The 16,714-nt window shown below is 40.2% G+C and overlaps 1 protein-coding gene across 2 annotated transcripts; it reads right to left on the reverse strand.

Annotated features, from left to right (window-relative positions):
* Positions 1 to 1,414: 1,414 nt before the first annotated feature.
* septin7b (septin 7b) lies at positions 1,415 to 15,186 on the reverse strand. 2 transcript variants are annotated; one of them, XM_079228115.1, is made up of 13 exons: positions 15,089 to 15,186; positions 13,018 to 13,124; positions 11,940 to 12,040; positions 11,644 to 11,778; positions 8,664 to 8,781; positions 7,907 to 7,999; positions 7,720 to 7,816; positions 7,423 to 7,474; positions 6,864 to 6,992; positions 5,408 to 5,428; positions 4,166 to 4,301; positions 3,822 to 3,964; positions 1,415 to 2,642 (listed from the first exon to the last, which is right to left on the reverse strand). In XM_079228115.1, the coding sequence occupies exons 1-13, from the start codon at positions 15,096 to 15,098 to the stop codon at positions 2,603 to 2,605; spliced, it is 1,182 nt and encodes a 393-aa protein (XP_079084241.1). In that variant the 5' UTR covers positions 15,099 to 15,186; the 3' UTR covers positions 1,415 to 2,602. The 2 variants fall into 2 exon arrangements, with proteins under 2 accessions (XP_079084241.1, XP_079084242.1); XM_079228116.1 differs by lacking the exon at positions 5,408 to 5,428.
* Between the last annotated feature and the right edge of the window lie 1,528 nt (positions 15,187 to 16,714).

The following is a 16,714-nucleotide window of genomic DNA, read 5'->3' on the forward strand; positions in this document are numbered from 1 at the left end:
TTTACGCAAACGCATCTGGGTGACATTTACGCACGGTGGATGATGGAGCTCGTTAAACCGGTTCTAGTAGTCCTGCTGCTTCTGACAAATGTTTTCTGTCATGAAATGGAGGATGGCAACTGGAGGGAAGACGACGAAGAGGTAAGACATATCAAACTTATCTGGAAAAGCTTTTACTGAAAGACAAAGTACTCCTTTAATAATTGTAAATTATAAAAAAGATAATCAAGCAATATTTAACTAATTTTGTTCTCATCCAAGAACAAATGGCCAAACTCTGAAGTGATGCAAGATATATTAATGAGAATGACCAGAAAACCAGGACTGCGCCAATATCTCGGCCTCATGGGGAAGAAAGACTCCGGTAATGAATTAGTACGAATGTGAACTGTATTTATGTTAAAGACTGCTGCCTTAATGTCTGATTTAATTTATTTACTCCAAACAGCAAAAGCGCAGACAGCACATAAACGTAAGCTTTGTTCTTTTGCTTGCTTTTAACATCAAAGATAAATTCTGACATAAAACATATTACAAAAATATGTGTTTTTATTCGCAGGGCATAAATTTAAAACCTTTGTGGGTCTGATGGGTAAAAGGAACTTTGAGGATTAAAGGTATTTTACTTCCAACAGAGACATTAAATGTACTGGATGGTAATTTCAGTGGATATTCTGGTAAACGCTGATTTCTTCCCTACAGGAGCCCGAGAGCAGAAGATTGAAGATCTGCGTCTCTTATTTGGTTTCAATCTCAGAGAACGACACGTTTAATTTTGTGTGGTCAGTTCGTAATTGTTTAATTAAAAATGTCATTATCAAATTGAGTTTGACACATTTGCCAACGCCGAGTACCATTGAGCAAACAGCGACATCTGGTGGTGAAATACAAATGACGAACAGTCTGGAAACGATAAATGCATCGCTGTCAACCTGTGGAAGCACATTTCCACACTTGGATGAAAGAAAAGATCAATATGAGGAACTATCTTGAAGCACCTCACCATTGTTGAGATACTTGGCCAAAATATAAAAGTTTCTGATTATTTTAGGAAAGTTTCTCATCTTCAGTTGTCACTATTTTGAAATACTAAGTAATATTTTTTAGATGTCATATTTTGAGTTTAGAAGTCATTATTCTGGTAAAGTTTCTCATTATTTTGAGATTCAATGTAATTATTTTGAGTTGCTAAGTCATTATTTTTTAGATGTTATTTCATCTTTTTGAGATTCCATGTAATTATTCTGATAAATAGTATAATATTTTGAGATGTTAAGTCGTTATCTTAAAGTGTCTCTACAATGACTGATTGTGTTTCCAGTGATGTGCTTCCATACAATTAACAGTAATATTTAAACTGTCATTTCAAATGCATCCACATCAGTGTTGAAAACAAACCCATTTCTCTCCTCAATATCATCACAGGTTTATTAAGTGACTTTGTACAATACAAATGAAAAATAAAAATACAGAGATGGAGTACATAGCCAAAGCAAACTGCGGTGTTGACTCTTCATTTTCCACAGATCTTTACCGCAGAGTGATTGAAATATGTTTTGTTTTTCTTAAAGCATCGATGGATCACTGTTAAACGTGAGTTTCTGTAAACAGCGGACGCTGCTCTCAAAGTCTGAGGATTTTTTTTTCTAAACATACAAAAGAAGTTATTACTCCAGCTGGCTCGGTATATATAAAAATAAACTAAAGTGAAATATAACACTTAAGACAATATAAATGGTGGTCCAAGGCTAGTTGAAAATAGCTAAACACAAGAGGAAAAAGAAAGCATTACATTTCAGAAAAAAAAAAAAAAAGCTTTAGCCGTTTGTTTTTGTATTCTATAAAAAAGGCCCAAGGTGCATTTAATTGTTTGTCTTGCTTTCAGGTTTTCTTGTTGACATGTCTCATTTCTGTCTCTGACAGAAGGAGGGTTAAATGTTTACCGGTTACACTCAAAACCAAACAAAAAAGGATTAGTTAATGCCTTGTCCTCTTCTTACTTTAATACACGAAGGAAGATCATGTTAATGTTCATATACTGTTACTTTCTTTCTTCCTGTAAACAAATAAAATTCACCAGAACTTGATTGTACAACAGTTTCTTTTTGCCTGTGCTCTCCATAAAACTGTACACAGTCATTTAAAAGCAACCTTAGGGTGAAAAAAAAAAAAAGAGAGCAGCCGGTAGGGGCAACAACAACAACAATAATAATAATAATAACATCAATAATAATAATTAAAACAATAATAATAATAATATGAGTTTGGCCGTTCTGAAATGGGGTTATGTTTTTATACTTTGATGTTGAGTCCCGAGGCAGCGGGGGCTCTGTGGCGGCGGTTCTGACCGGACATTCAGACGCCCTCCACCTCCTCACACACCCATAACACCCCCCTCTAGTGGCTGGGAGCAGGAGCACAGCTGTGCTGGCAGACCGAGCAGGGACAGGACACAAGGAAGGGTTGGAGGAGAGAAAGGGAGGGAAGGAGAGAGGAAGAGGAGGTGGTGGGTGATGTCAGTGCCACACACAGGTGTCCTGAACCGGCAACGTTGGCAATCGAAAATATAACTGGAGTTGGGGGTCGTCCTGCCGACGGTCTCCTAAAAGATCTTGCCTTTCTTTTTGTTTTTCTCCAGAGTCCTGCAGGAGGGAAGAGAAACACAAACACTGTAGAATAAATTCCAGCTCTTTTACTTTCAGATGTACTTGAAGCAAATACATTAATCCCTTTAAAAGATATATGTCTGAAAGAAATAAGATTTTAAAAAAAGCCGGATGCATTTATGTGCCGTGTAACGTCCACGTTAAAGCGTCTTTGGCCGACTAGCTCGTTACACCGGTTATTTAGAAATCACACTTCACTGTTTGTGGGTCGCAGCAGCTAATGGAGCAATATGAAGAAAGACGTGAGGAGATGCTTGTTTGGATATCAGTGGGCCAAAAAAAAACCTTTCATTTTCCAAAACGGTCGTGTCTGAGGTCTAATTCAATTAAGTTTCGAGGGCGGGAGCTGCAACGCCTCCCTTTGCATCGGCATCTCCTCCAACAACAGCTGAGGGAGGTACACTGGAGTCAACCACAGTTCTCTGAAGCTCCTCGTTCCTTTTTATGAATTTGATGAGTCGGTGGATTTTCCCCGTAATGTTTTTACTCAAACATATAGTGTACAAAAAATGCTAAAGTTGTACTCTTGAAGCGTGGTAACTTGATACAAGAACTTCCACATCTTTCACTTTTAATTTAATAGCCACACAACCAAAGTCGGTGGAATTTGTTTTATTTATACCAAAAAACGAACACTCAGAGGTACCAAAAACAAATTCCACCAACTCTGGTGTCCACTGTCATTAAAGTGAAGTGTGACGTGAAAGATGTGCACCCCATCAACGCTAACACAGTGTCACCAGCACAACATGTCACAACAAATAAAAACCAAAGAAGAGCCGAATGTATGAAACTACAGTGCGCTGATTCAAAGGACAGTTTTTCAGAGTGGAGCTTCAGCACTCAGACATTCAGAGAAAATACTATTTATCCTTCTGTCGGTAGCCAATATTTATACATTTACATTCTCTTTTTGTTTTAAACACTTTATATAAAAAATATAAAGTATTTAAAACAAAAAGTATATTTTTGTATTGTAAATTTCTGTTTTATATTCATGATTCTTACTGTCTATTGTGACCGTTATACACCAAAAATCTGACACTTTGTATGTAAAAACCTGCACTGCTCTATTACTGCCCACCATTTACACCTCCAGTTAAATAAACAAAGCTCCATGTCATGATGTAGGAGTTTGGTCTGTGTCCGCTGTACCTGGAGGCCTCCATTTTCTGCTGCTCCAGGCGCTGCTGGGCCTCCCAGTTTGCTCTCTCGTCCTCGAACACACGTCTCTTCTCCTCCAGCTCTCTGTGCTGCGCCTCCAGGTTCTTCTTCATCTGCTCGTGACGCCGCTGAAGCTGCAGAGACAGACGGGGGGAGGAGGGGAGACAGAGGAGGACGTCTTTGAACTTCCGACTGCACAAAACAACAAAACTCTTGCACAACACTCGGTCACACTTCTAACCGCTGAGACAGCTCAAGGGGAAGGAAGAAGCTCAGACAGATGAGTAACTTCACGAGGAACCGCAACGCGCGGGGGGGGGGGGGGGGGGTGTTACCTCTGCTTCAGAGTCTTTGAGCTTCTGCACTTTTTCCTTGACTTTCATCTCGAACACCTGCTCCATTTCCATCTCCATCTTCTTCATCTTAGTCACATGCTCTCGCCTTTCCTCCTCCATCTGGGCGAGGGGACTCCTGCACGGGGAAAGATGGAGCACGCACACACACACACATTTAGATCAACACTACAGAGCATTGGCGTACAGTCGGTTTGCATTGTGAACAGTGACGTCCCCCATTGTTACGAGTTGTCACGATCGTCACAGTTTCCGTCTCAGAACAGTACGACTGTTAAAAACTGAATTTACAGAACTTAGTTTGGTGTTTTTAAACAAACTCAACTCTTTGTTCCAATTTCTTCTGCATATGCAGATTGGAAAACCGATCAAGGTGATTAAGAGAAAGTTGCATGTTTTACCTTCCTGAACAGGTCAAAGTAAAATATGCTACGTTTTCTCTACAAGAGCGCAGCAGTGCTTTCTGTCCAGAAGATTGTCGCATTACTAAACAAGTAAAAATACATCATGTCTGGGTAAGGAGGGAAAGCGGAGCGAGGGGAAAAGATTGAGGAACGAAGGGATCGAACAGGAACAGGAAACCAAACCAACCAGGATACTTTCAGAAGAGGGGACCTGCAGGTGGGTTAAATGTTAGTGAAGCTCATCAGGACGTTTCATTGCAGTGTTAGTGGACAGAGACCCGTCATAGAACATGTGGAGAGGTTACCGGTGATAAGAGACAATTTCCCATGATTTGGGTACAGCGACAGGTTGTTTGAATTATATTGTAACAGAGGGGATAGCTTAAGAAGAAAACAAACTGATTAACACAACTACAGAAAGAAAACAAATGGAAAGTCACTGATGAACATTCGGTGCCTATTCCATACTCCACTCCATACATGTCATGTACCGGTCTCTGTTAGTTCTCCGAGCAGGGCTAACGGCAAGTGGAAGCAGCAAGTGGAAAGATTCAAAGGCTTTGTTGTTGGGAAGAAAAATGAAGGCGTCACATTCATAGCGGTCAAACTACACCCATAAGTGTGGCAATTCACGGGTTTGTCTCCTGCTGATCCTGAGAGATATCTACTGACAGGTGGAAGTCTGAGGGGGGAGGGAGCAGCCTGAAGCCAACAGGGAGGGAAGAAAACACCCGAGTGCAGCCAACAGGGGAGAGTAGAGAAACGATCATCATACACAAGGGTCTCAAAAATAGGAAGAAAAAAAAAAATCACCACTTACATTCCTTCAACTGTGTCAAGTCTAAAAAACAAAAACACATACAACCAAATCGCACACGCGCACACAGACACACGCGCACAGACACACATACACACACACAGCATGCAATAATGAGTTCATGCACTAAAATAAAACAGTCTCCTAGATGTGTTCTGTGACTTCATCTATCCTTTTTCACTGCGAATGAGAAAAAATAGAAAGCTTGGAAACAATAACAATGTGGGTTTTGAGCACTGGGTGTCAAATTCATGGCAGAGTTGGCCAAACGTTGAGCCGTGAGAGAGAGAGAGTGTGTGTGTGTGTGTGTGTGTGTGTGTGTGTGTGTGTGTGTGTGTGTGTGTGTGTGTGTGTGTGTGTGTGTGTGTGTGTGTGTGTGTGTTAGCATCAGCAGTGTTGAGACCTCAGTTCAGCTTCAGAGCTGGAATTTTAGCTTAGTGAGTTAGCCATTTTGCTTGTGTCTACAGGAATGAGAAAGCCGAATGGCACTTTGAATGAAAACGGATGAAAATCAGTGGCAGGATTTTGTGCAAAGTGGAGCAGCAAGAGGCTGCAACAAGAGCAGAATCATTAGTGTAATCATAAGTGTTTGTCAAACATCACCGGATGAGAACGAAATCCCAAACTTAGACGAAAAACAAATTACCGTAATAAATTAGGATAGGAGTAAATAGTGAATGCCATCCATGTTGCTTTATCAGAGTTTCTGCAGGTTCACCAAGTTAAATTTAAGCTTATGTATAACCTTAAATAATTAATACATTAATATAATTATTATTAAATAACACATACAGTAGAACACAATTTAATACCGATTGGCCGATTCATATCGGGCCGATATGACCTATACTTCAGTATTTCCCAGCATTTATAATACATTATTCTCAACGATTTATCCAATTAAATGGTGGGACCTGGATAAGCAGCATTAAATGGATGGATCACAAATGAAAAAAAAAACATTTTAATTTAATTCACTCGCCCATAATCATCTACCTTGCTACTGTAGCTAGCAGTAGTGTTTTTGCCACAGGTTTGATCGCGCGGACTGAAACACCTGAGAAGAAGGACTGAACAGCAGGAAACAATACACTGCCGATTTCAGTTCATGCATGTCCAACGCTTTCAGACAGCTAACAGTCAGACACACAAATATTTAAGCTACGCGCGAGAAAATATCTGCCGAAAGTCTTTTGAAACATTTATTGTAGGGACTTTGAGGAAAGTTAATCTTTGCAGATGTTTAAATAACAGAATCGAGCCTTCAGATAGGCGCTGGTTCCGTCAAAGCTCGCTTGTAAATTGAGAAAATAAACTAAAGACCTAAAAGTAACCAGTAATTCAGAGGTCTTGTTTTAAGGTAAAGTAAGGCGGTCGTGAGCATTATTTAGAAGTGAACATATTCCACCTGCCTCGAGTAAAACCTCCACGTCTCTTGTGCACTTTGTCCAGGACTTACTTGGTGCACAGTTGACCTTTGACCCTGTTGTTGTCCACTCCGTTGTAGGTGACAGCAGCCAGCTTTCTGCTGCGGTAGTTTTCGTAGTGGACGTTGTTCGTCACGTCCTTCAGGTCCTGCATGTGCGTTCTGGGGAGGGACGACAAAGCATTCAAAATATTTAAAATGCTCCGAGTAATGTTTTCACCCGCTCTTTCTACTGTAACACGGTCATATCTAAACAACGACGATCTTCCTTTTTCCTGTTGTAAAAGGCGATCTTATATTATTATAATCTAGGGATAATCAACATAAACATTTGGTTTCTTAAAATCCTGTAGCTGCTAAATGCACATAAAGCCATTAAGTTATCTGCCTGCTATCTCAGAAATTATATCAAATCGGTGTTTGAAGGAAAAACGTTGCTGATTTCCATCCATCTTAAATTAAATGGTCAATTAGATTCTTTTTATTTTTTAGGTAAATTAATAGTTTAATCTTCTAAAAGACGAATCAATAAGAAATTAGTTATTTATTTATGTTTGTTAACTGTAAATCGTGCAGGTTCCTTCCCCATTACCTGATGAGCATATCCCTGAGGATTGTGAAGTCACAGTGGTCACCGTTTTCAACTAGAAGGGAAAACCAGAAGTCAGTCAGGCAATCATCAGAATAACTAATACTTAACACGTGGAAACATGTCCAGTTCCTTAGCTTATTAATATATATATATATATATATATATATATATATATATATATATATATATATATATATATATATATATATATATATTTTTTTTTTTTTTTACACAAGATGTTTGTTTGACATGTTTTTTTTCACTGTGGTAATATTAAACAAACTAAAACATTCCTACCTTCTGCAACCCCCCAGGGGTATTGTCTCCCTCGGACTCTTTTGCTGTTCACCTCGATGATGGTGTTGCTTCCTACTACAGCCAGCGGCAGCTTGTCCTAGCAAAACAACAATATTTGCCTTTTATAGAAACACAAGTGTTTTAAGTATCTGGGTTAGTAACAAACCAGTCAGGGAACACGTGGTACCTTAATCTTCTTCACCAGCTTGTTCTCTTCTTCGTCATCCGTCTCTGGGAACTCGTAGATCTTGATTTTATGCTCTTGGATTTCGCACATGATCTGGCAGGAAAAGATCTTTTAGCAACTTCTGGCAGAGAAAATGTGTAAATGGCAAAACGAAACAGGTGCCACCCTCAGTTTAGAGTTGATCAAGGGAACACAGTTCAATTCTAAATGCTGATTGTTTTTTTGGGTTCCACTTTCTGTCCACCGTCATAGAGCAACTTTAACTGTGTGACACTGGCTGCAGCATATTCTTTGTTGTGGTTTCACGATATATTTAGAACCGATTGCAGATGTATTCTCTTGTTGTTTCTTTCAACAACATTAACACTGAAGGTTCTACTGTTGCCTCATATGTTCTTAATTCAAATTATTTTAAACAGCTCAGACTTAGCTTGACTTGTTGATGTGCACCAACTACACATGTTATTTAGCGCAGCACATCACACAAAAGCACGCTACAAAACGCAACTGTCACATCTTAAAAGGGATTACATATCAATCATTCTTTTTGTATTTAATAAATGTGTAATTTACAACAACAACAAAAACTCCTCACAGTTTCAGGACATCAGTGAACAAACAGCTGTAAAAAACTATTTGGATCTATTTGGTGAAGCACATTTTCACCATCAGACTGATGACCACAGTAAAAAAGAAAAAGAAGAAAAAGAAGATTATTTTGTTTCCGCAGTCGTATGCAGCTGTGGAAACCACTGACCTGTTTCTTGAACTGTTGGCATTCCTCCGGGGTGAGGGTGTCTGCTTTGGCGATCAGCGGGATGACATTGACTTTCTCATGCAACCGTTTCATGAACTCAATGTCCAAGGGCTTCAGTCTGCGAGGAGATAAAGACACAGTTTGTGGTTTATATGGATACGGCACGCAGTGTGAAAATCCTTGAGAAAAACTCTGTACCTTGAATTTAATATTGATATCTTAACTGTTGTCGCTCCTTGATAATTTTGGGCTAACGCGCTTTTTGGAAATACATTTAATTTGTTTATATGTTTTGGGCTTCCTTAGACAACAAGGATAAGTGGAGCGTTACCAAATATAGAAAAATATCCGTGTGACTGCATGACTAATTGTTGTAATGTCTAAGAAATTGACCTGGGAGTCGTGAGAAAGCACCGCCATTCTTGGCTGTTGTTGAGCTGAATAAATAACATTGACTGATTTATTGAGTTCTAGCTTGGCATTTTTTAAGATTTTCATCTTCTTTGAGTGCACATTAGAAATACACTCAGTCCAAATCTGCCACGAAGCAGAATTAGTTAGTTTCAATTCTCAAGTCTCAATTAATCAGATTTGTTTAATTAACTGAAGATCCAACAGCTGGTGCCTTCACAATGGGTGTGTTACACTTGTATAATAAACCAAACAACAAAGAATAACAGCTGGTTAATAGAGCCGTCACATCCCAAAACATCAACCTCAGTGTGATTCAGCACCCATCATGTCAAATCATGAGTATTTCATCATCTTTGGGCTGCAACTAGGGTAAAGATTATTAAAAAATATATATATTAAAATCAGCAGCAATGCATCAATTGCAATTTTGTTAGCCGATTCCAATTCAGATTTTTTAAGAGGTGGTGCATCTATAATTATGAATTAATCTGAAGATTATTTTCTCAATTAATCATTTTAGTAAAAAGGCAGAGACTAGTGACTGACAATATTCCAGAAAGCAAAAGGTGACATCCTCAAATGCCTTGATTGTCTGAATTGTCCAAATCCAATCGTTTCAGCTCTTATTACTGAAACCAGAAAATATCTCATAATTGGGTTCAACCACAGTTTGGGGAAAGCCATGTTAAACGATCACCCACATCAACCAGAAATTGATGTGGGTGTTTTTCTTTTTTACTTAACGAGTCACCGTCTTCAAACCTCTAAGAAAACCGGCCATCAGAATTCAATGTTGTCATTGTGCTACTGTGTGAGAGCAGTCGACTGGTGTTATGAGGGGATGCTGTGTGTGTGTGTGTGTGTGTGTGTGTGTGTGTGTGTGTGTGTGTGTGTGTGTGTGTGTGTGTGTGTGTGTGTGGACATACGCTGTCCATCCTCAAGGCTAAAGTACTGCTTGTGTGGGTACAGAGGACAGGCTTGTACAAACACAATGTCTCACTGAGGACAGACAGACTGAGGAAGGAGAAAACAAAAACGCACACATACGAGGAGAGAAGAGGATAAAGGCTTTTCATTGTTTATGGGAAGTCACGGTCAACAGCTTTAAGGGGATGTGAGCACACGGTGCACATTTGCATATACACAAATTGGGTAGCTCCACAAGGAAATACAAATGTCCTGCCCTATAAACACAATCAGCATAAGCTCCTTTTTATATACATTTCATTTAAAAAAGGTCAAATGCCTATTTGTTTTGCCAATATTTATTTATTCAAAGATGCATCGCAATGCAGACGTGCAAGACTCTGCATCGATGCAGTGACTGAACATAATTAGGAGAGCTATGAGTTGGTAAAGGTAACGAACTAACTAGCTAAAGTCTGCGAGCTGCTCGGCTAACTCATGCAGCAAAAAAGAAAAAAAAGCCACACACCTTCAGTGTCATAGAGCTGCCTGCTATGTGAAAACTATTACAGCCCACTTTTAATTCACTGCAGAAGGATTTATGTTTTTGTTTATATACTGAGTTGGCTTACAACAGATACTGGTGTTGAAAAGATGCAGGCTTTATGTTGTGGGCAGATTTTTTTTAAAGCACTTTCTAAATAAAATTACTGAAAATGTAAAACATTACTGAAAAAGTACCCATGTGAAATGTCAGTCAATGACAGAAAATTGAGAATAAAGATTGAGAATTTGTTGACAGGAGAATCATAGAGGAATCGAATCGTGAGGCAAGTGAAGATTCACACCTCTACTAACATATTATCAGAATTTTAACGTGTTATCGACCAAATACCAGAAACATCTAAATCAGAACAGGAAATAACCTCTGAAGTTTCTCAATTGCACTACTCCCACACTTGCTTTTTGACTGAACAGTCACACAAGACACGTACACATCCTAAAAGAAAGATAAGAGGAGCACATCTGAGCTGTGAACTGAATACAGACGATCTGGTGGCTTTTAACAGTAAAGGTCAAATTCCCCAGTCATCTCTTTATGAAACATGTAGAGATCAGTATCATCAGCTGGGCTGATCGTTTGCCAGAGTCCTCATCCTTTTACAAGTTGAAATCCTAATTCTGCAAGTCAAGAGCTGCATTATCATTGACAACGGTGGCCTTGGGGGAGGGGGGGGTATTTGTAGTAGATAAAGTAAGTTACTGCGTGACCACAGCTTCATGTCAATGGCCACCAATCTGTTCCAGGAGCAGTGGGGAGTTAAGCGCGTGGCTGGAAACGCTAAAAGCGGAAGAGCCTTATTGACTGCCCTTTTCCAGGCTGCACAGGGATCTGAACCAGCAACTCAAGCTGCTCCTCTGACCTTTGGGGCACTCTTGACCTATCGTGTCCCTCCTTGCACTATTCTTTACTCATTTCCTCACACTGTTCGTCCCTCCACTTCCAACCTTTTTCGTCCTTCTATCTCCTCCTAATTAAGTGACAGCTCAAGAGTTTGATTCTCACGGGATCTCACTGCCGTTCTGAGTAAAAGCATCCACAATATAAAAAAACTGATTAATTAACTGGAGTTAACGTGAATTTGTCTCGCAGACTCACCCGTGTCCCGAGGGGGCAATGAAGTACAGGCAACAGTGAATTCGGCTGTCGGGCATCAGTCGTCTGTTCACCCGGGATTCTGAGTTCAGGTAGTCTTCAAACTTGCTGTCTATGTGGTCGATGATCGGCTGCCAGCTGCATGATATACAAATGAAAGCTTGCGTTGAAGACAAATCCCCACACAGACCCAGAAGTACCCCTTGAAATAGGAATGGTGGAAAACAGCTTTGACATTTTAGGGTATTCTAAATGAGGGAATATTATCTGTGCCGAGCTGAAGTCGTAGCGGTCCTTACCAGTTGCTGTTGTCGACGGCATCTCCGAACCCTGGGGTGTCAACTATTGTGAGCAGTAGCTGGACGCCGCCTTCCTTTATTAAAACTTTGGACTGCTCCACCTGGCACACGAGAAAGAATGAAGGGTTTACTTCTGCCACAAGCTGTGCCTTTGAAACCAAATGGTTTAAACACAATATAGAAAAGGAGGGGTGTCAAATCATTATTGGTGGAAGCAAATAGTATCACAGATCATATATTTCACGTAAAAAATGTTTTAAAACACTTGAAGCAGCATGTAGCAACAGGCCATGTCAGAATGTGCTATTAGCCAACTATGCCGAGAAGCCACAAATACACACAAGCATCTGGAGAGAGCAACGTTGTCCGTCAGGAGCCAGACAGATAAAGTGCAGCACTTGAGTCACTCAAGATTCAGGACAACGTTGTGTAATCGGGGAGAAGATGAAGGAATTCAGGGCAGGAGCCGACAGCATCATGAGATAGAGATAGAGATAGATAGATATATATATATATATATATATATATATAAAAACGATGATGCTGAATGACTGTTTCTTTGTTGAGTTTGCCATTTGACGAATGGTGAGAAAGGGATAGATCATTCTTTCTGTATTAAAACAGAGCAAGTTCTCCGGCACCGGAATACTGCAAATCACAATGTCTTTTAACTGTGCATTCATGTGTGTTTTTATTATAATGCGTTAGGGTTAGAGTGTTTGTTTAGGTCCAGTTGCTGCTGTAAATGTTTATTGTATTCATCTTAGAAGACTCTAAGAAAACAATAATTAAGTCGGCATTTATGTCATTAACACAGATGTACTATGACACAGTAAACAATCCTGTCGTGGCCACATTTTCAAATAAAATGTCACATTGAAGGCTGCCAAAGCTGTTGGTGGGTGAGAGCCTATTATCAGCCACAACCACAACGTGTAACACCATTTTTTCCACTTTGATATTTGGTCTACTTAGTGCTGCATAAAAACAAACATGTGTATCCAAGGTTTTTGTTGTTGTTGCCAACACCGTGTGCAACATCTTGGCTAAAAGATTGTATTTATTTGCCCGAATGTACCTGGACAGTCTTTTTGATTCGATGTGAAGGTCCAGGATACTCTGCTGAATACAGGTCTGTTAGGAACAGAGAGTTGATCAACGTGGACTTGCCCAAGCCCGACTCACCTGAAGAAAAGCAGAAGGAAGAGAAATCTGAATTTCAAGAACAGTGTGACCTTTACTCCTTGTGTTATAGTTGGGAAGCAGGTCGGACTGTAAAGCACTGCATTACTTGGAATAAAACATATATATTTGTTCTATTATATCCAAACAAAGATCCCTGTTGACACCCTAAAGACAACCAAAGGCCACGCCGTCTGTCCGTGGATGAGAGTGACATTTGCCCAAGACATTAATCCGTTCGGGTCAACAGTTAAAAGGCTATGGAAACAACAGACAATGGCTCTTGTTATGTGCAGTGACTGGCTGTGTGGTCTGGGAGGCTTCTCAAGCTTGGTGGGCCGTTGTGTGCCCAGTTTCCAAGCTCCCGATGAAAAGAATCATCAGTGGAAACGACCACTGACACTGCCTGCCTTGGCTGATGGCCTCAAGTCAATATTTAACGAGCCACCATTTACACCAGAGCTGCAGTCAAAGGGTAATGCGTGGTGCTCGTACTGTAGCATTTGCTTGTAGTGCATTTTCGTGCTATGGGTATGCGCTTGTTAAATTTACTGCAGTGTGCGGTGATGACAGGCCTGTGAAAGAAGCTGCTCTGTAGTCTGAACTGAACAGGTTGTTGGGTCATGCGTTTCACGAGGCATGGGCAGACGTGCCAGTCACTGCTGGTGATACCAGTCCCATCTCTCTTCTTCCCTTCCCCTTTCTTTGATCCTCTTTTACACCACACTGGTGACGCATTGCGTTGCACGACAGGGACATGTGGGCTCACAGCTCATTGGAGCCAAGAAAAGCTGTGTGTGTGTGTGTGTGTGTGTGTGTGTGTGTGTGTGTGTGTGTGTGTGTGTGTGTGTTCATGCCAGAGGGTGATACCATAAAAACAATGGCAAGCATTTAACTATCAACGAGCCCAGAGGACCTCCTTAACTCCAGAAATAAATTGGCAAATTACTCCTGTGATGAAATGGCATAAGCATAATAACTGTTTTAAGTCAGGTACTTAAGTAAAAATACAGGGAAATCGTTATGACATAGTTATTAAACTAGTCTGTGTCACAGTAAGTATTTTTCTGATCAATTGAATAAAATATTGAAATCTGACAAGTTCGTATATTCAATCTGGGTAAAATCAGCGTTATACTAATCAAGAATGCAAAAAAAACTATGATTAGAGTAATTGACAATTTAGTTAGATTGATCAACTATTTAAAAACGAAACAGTTCACTATCGTTAAAAATAATAAGAATTAGGTGCCACCCTCTCTCAAATTATTCCCAGAATGAAGCTTTTTGTTGCAAACACGTTGAAGCACTCAGAGGACACTGCAGAGAATAGATGCAACCAAGATCCAAAGGCTTTTGTCATGAGGATGTTCTAATGCAAGCACCTGATAACATAAAAAGGCTGCACACGAACATGATGACACTGAAATCTATCAGCGGTGTTTAAGCAAAAAACCTGTTGAAAAAGAGTGTTGTCGAACGCAATGGGAGATGCGCTATTCTTAGAGGCATGCTGGGTAAATTCTGTCGGTTCCACCACAGGAAATGGTTTTGACCCGAGGAAACATTTTCCCTCCAAACGGGGACTGATCAGCCGAGGAGGATCTTGGCTCAGTGTCAACCACCACATCCAGACATTTTAAAAGAATGTCTCCATTTTTGATTCCGAGTGCAGCTCTTGATAAATCCATCCCAAATGTTTCTGTTCTGGCAGACAGTGTCAAGGACCTGACATCGAGATTAATTCAAACAGCAGCAATGCAAAGCCCCCCACTCCCTCTCTGAATCAGTCTTTATCGCTACAAAGCTGGGGGCATGTCCCTTGTGCATAAACATATTACTGTGCACTTACACAACCTTTCTTTTTCAAAAACAAACTGCAATGGAGGATTTTTTTTAAATGCCAACCGCAACAATTACAATGAAATGATTCATACAAAAGAAGAGCGAGCAGCGTGTGTTCTTACCCACGACCATCAGGGTGAACTCAAAGCCCCTCTTGACGGACTTCCTGTACACTTGGTTGGGGAGGCTTGCAAAGCCAACATATCCTTCCAGACTCTTTTGCTGCTGTAAGAAAGTAAAAAAAAAATATTACACACATTATTGAATCTTGCACCACTGCTTTAAATGTAGGCTTTAAAAAAGAAAGAAAACTGCCAAAACTGAAATATACTTCAAACCACCTGAACTCTAAAGTTTCCATCAAGTAGTTTCTGTTTGATAACTCTGCTTATTGCAGTTTTCTTTGAAGAAATATATCATGTACAGTAAATTATTAAAATCCCAGAAGCGACCATTAAATCAAATGGAAAAATTCAAGATGTTTTAAACATGTTTATATAGTAATGAAGAAAAGCACTGGAGACTTTGAGATATTGACTAAGATAAAAAACTATGTTCGTTCTGCAGAGCATAACGAAGCTGGTTGGACACAATGATTAAAAAAAGAAGAAAAAGTGGTCCGGCTAGTTAAGATAGAGATCATTTCAATAATTACCATTTGTACTGCTGTTTTGTGTCGATCAATGGAATGTTGTCCCGATGTGCAGGAAAGGCCAGCGTTCCCAGGGTCAAAAAGCAAAGGGAGAGGGCACAAAAACAAAAAGCAACAGAGAATCAATCTCAGGCCATCTGACAAACAAACCGTTCAGTCTCAAGAATCAGTTTCCCGAGCTGAGAGAAGCTCGAGGCATAATGATTCACAATCTTGGCTACTGTAACAACACAGAGAGTTGGCCAGTGTGGTGCATATTCCACTTTACTCGCTCCTTTAATGTAAGTAGCGCAATAAAGCAAGGACCGTTCACCGTTCACAGCTTTTTCTTTGAGCCCGTGGCTAGGAGAGGATTTCTGCCTCTTGCTCTGGAGCATCTGCCTGCCAATCAACAGCAACCCACATGTCTTCTGTGTTGCACTGTGACTTCACATGCAGGATGTGCAGTTTAGTCTCAGCAGCATCCTACTGCTTCAGTCTGTGAATCATTATGTACGGTGTTCTGCAAAAGCAAACCAACACCTTTTTTTTAAATGTATCACAGCTGCTTTTGTTTTGTTTTTTTTATCTAAAAAGCAGAGAGACATTTTAAATTCTTTCAATTTTAAATTTCTGGAAATATCTGACAGGTCTGCTTAAAGACGTGATGACAGGGAGGATAGCGTTTGAGAGAATTATTCTGACTTCCAGGTCTGAAGCCACTCAATTTAAAAAAGTCAAACATGATCTCTGAGGTACTAGATCCACTGTAATCCAGATTAGATGGCAGCCGTGCCTTCTTTACGCCTCATCGAGACACATCTTCGGCTTCATTTGCCTAACATGGATGCTCCAATCATGGCAGTTTAAGCAAGTTATTGATCACACACTCTCTTTCTTTCACACACACAGAGAGAGAGAGAGAGAGAGAGAGAGAGAGAGAGAGAGAGAGAGAGAGAGGTCGTTATCCCCCAGTTTTGAGAAGCATTTTGAAACGGCCAAATGAACTGCTCATTAAAACGGCTGTCTTCTGTATAACGTGGGACTATTTTGACGTTATCTCACGAGCCTTTACAGCTCACGAGCAGTTAGCGGTTTAATCCAACAATCGACACCA

This window comes from Taurulus bubalis (genome assembly GCF_910589615.1).
Source record: "Taurulus bubalis genome assembly, chromosome: 12".
Lineage (NCBI taxonomy): Eukaryota > Metazoa > Chordata > Actinopteri > Perciformes > Cottidae > Taurulus > Taurulus bubalis.

Coding starts and splice junctions, on each gene's coding strand:
- septin7b (XM_079228115.1), bottom strand. Junction 8,782..11,643: donor ATTGCCCCCTCGGGACACGG/GTGAGTCTGCGA, acceptor ATCTCCTCGCAG/ACTGAAGCCCTTGGACATTG. Junction 3,965..4,165: donor TCAAAGACTCTGAAGCAGAG/GTAACACCCCCC, acceptor CTGTCTCTGCAG/CTTCAGCGGCGTCACGAGCA.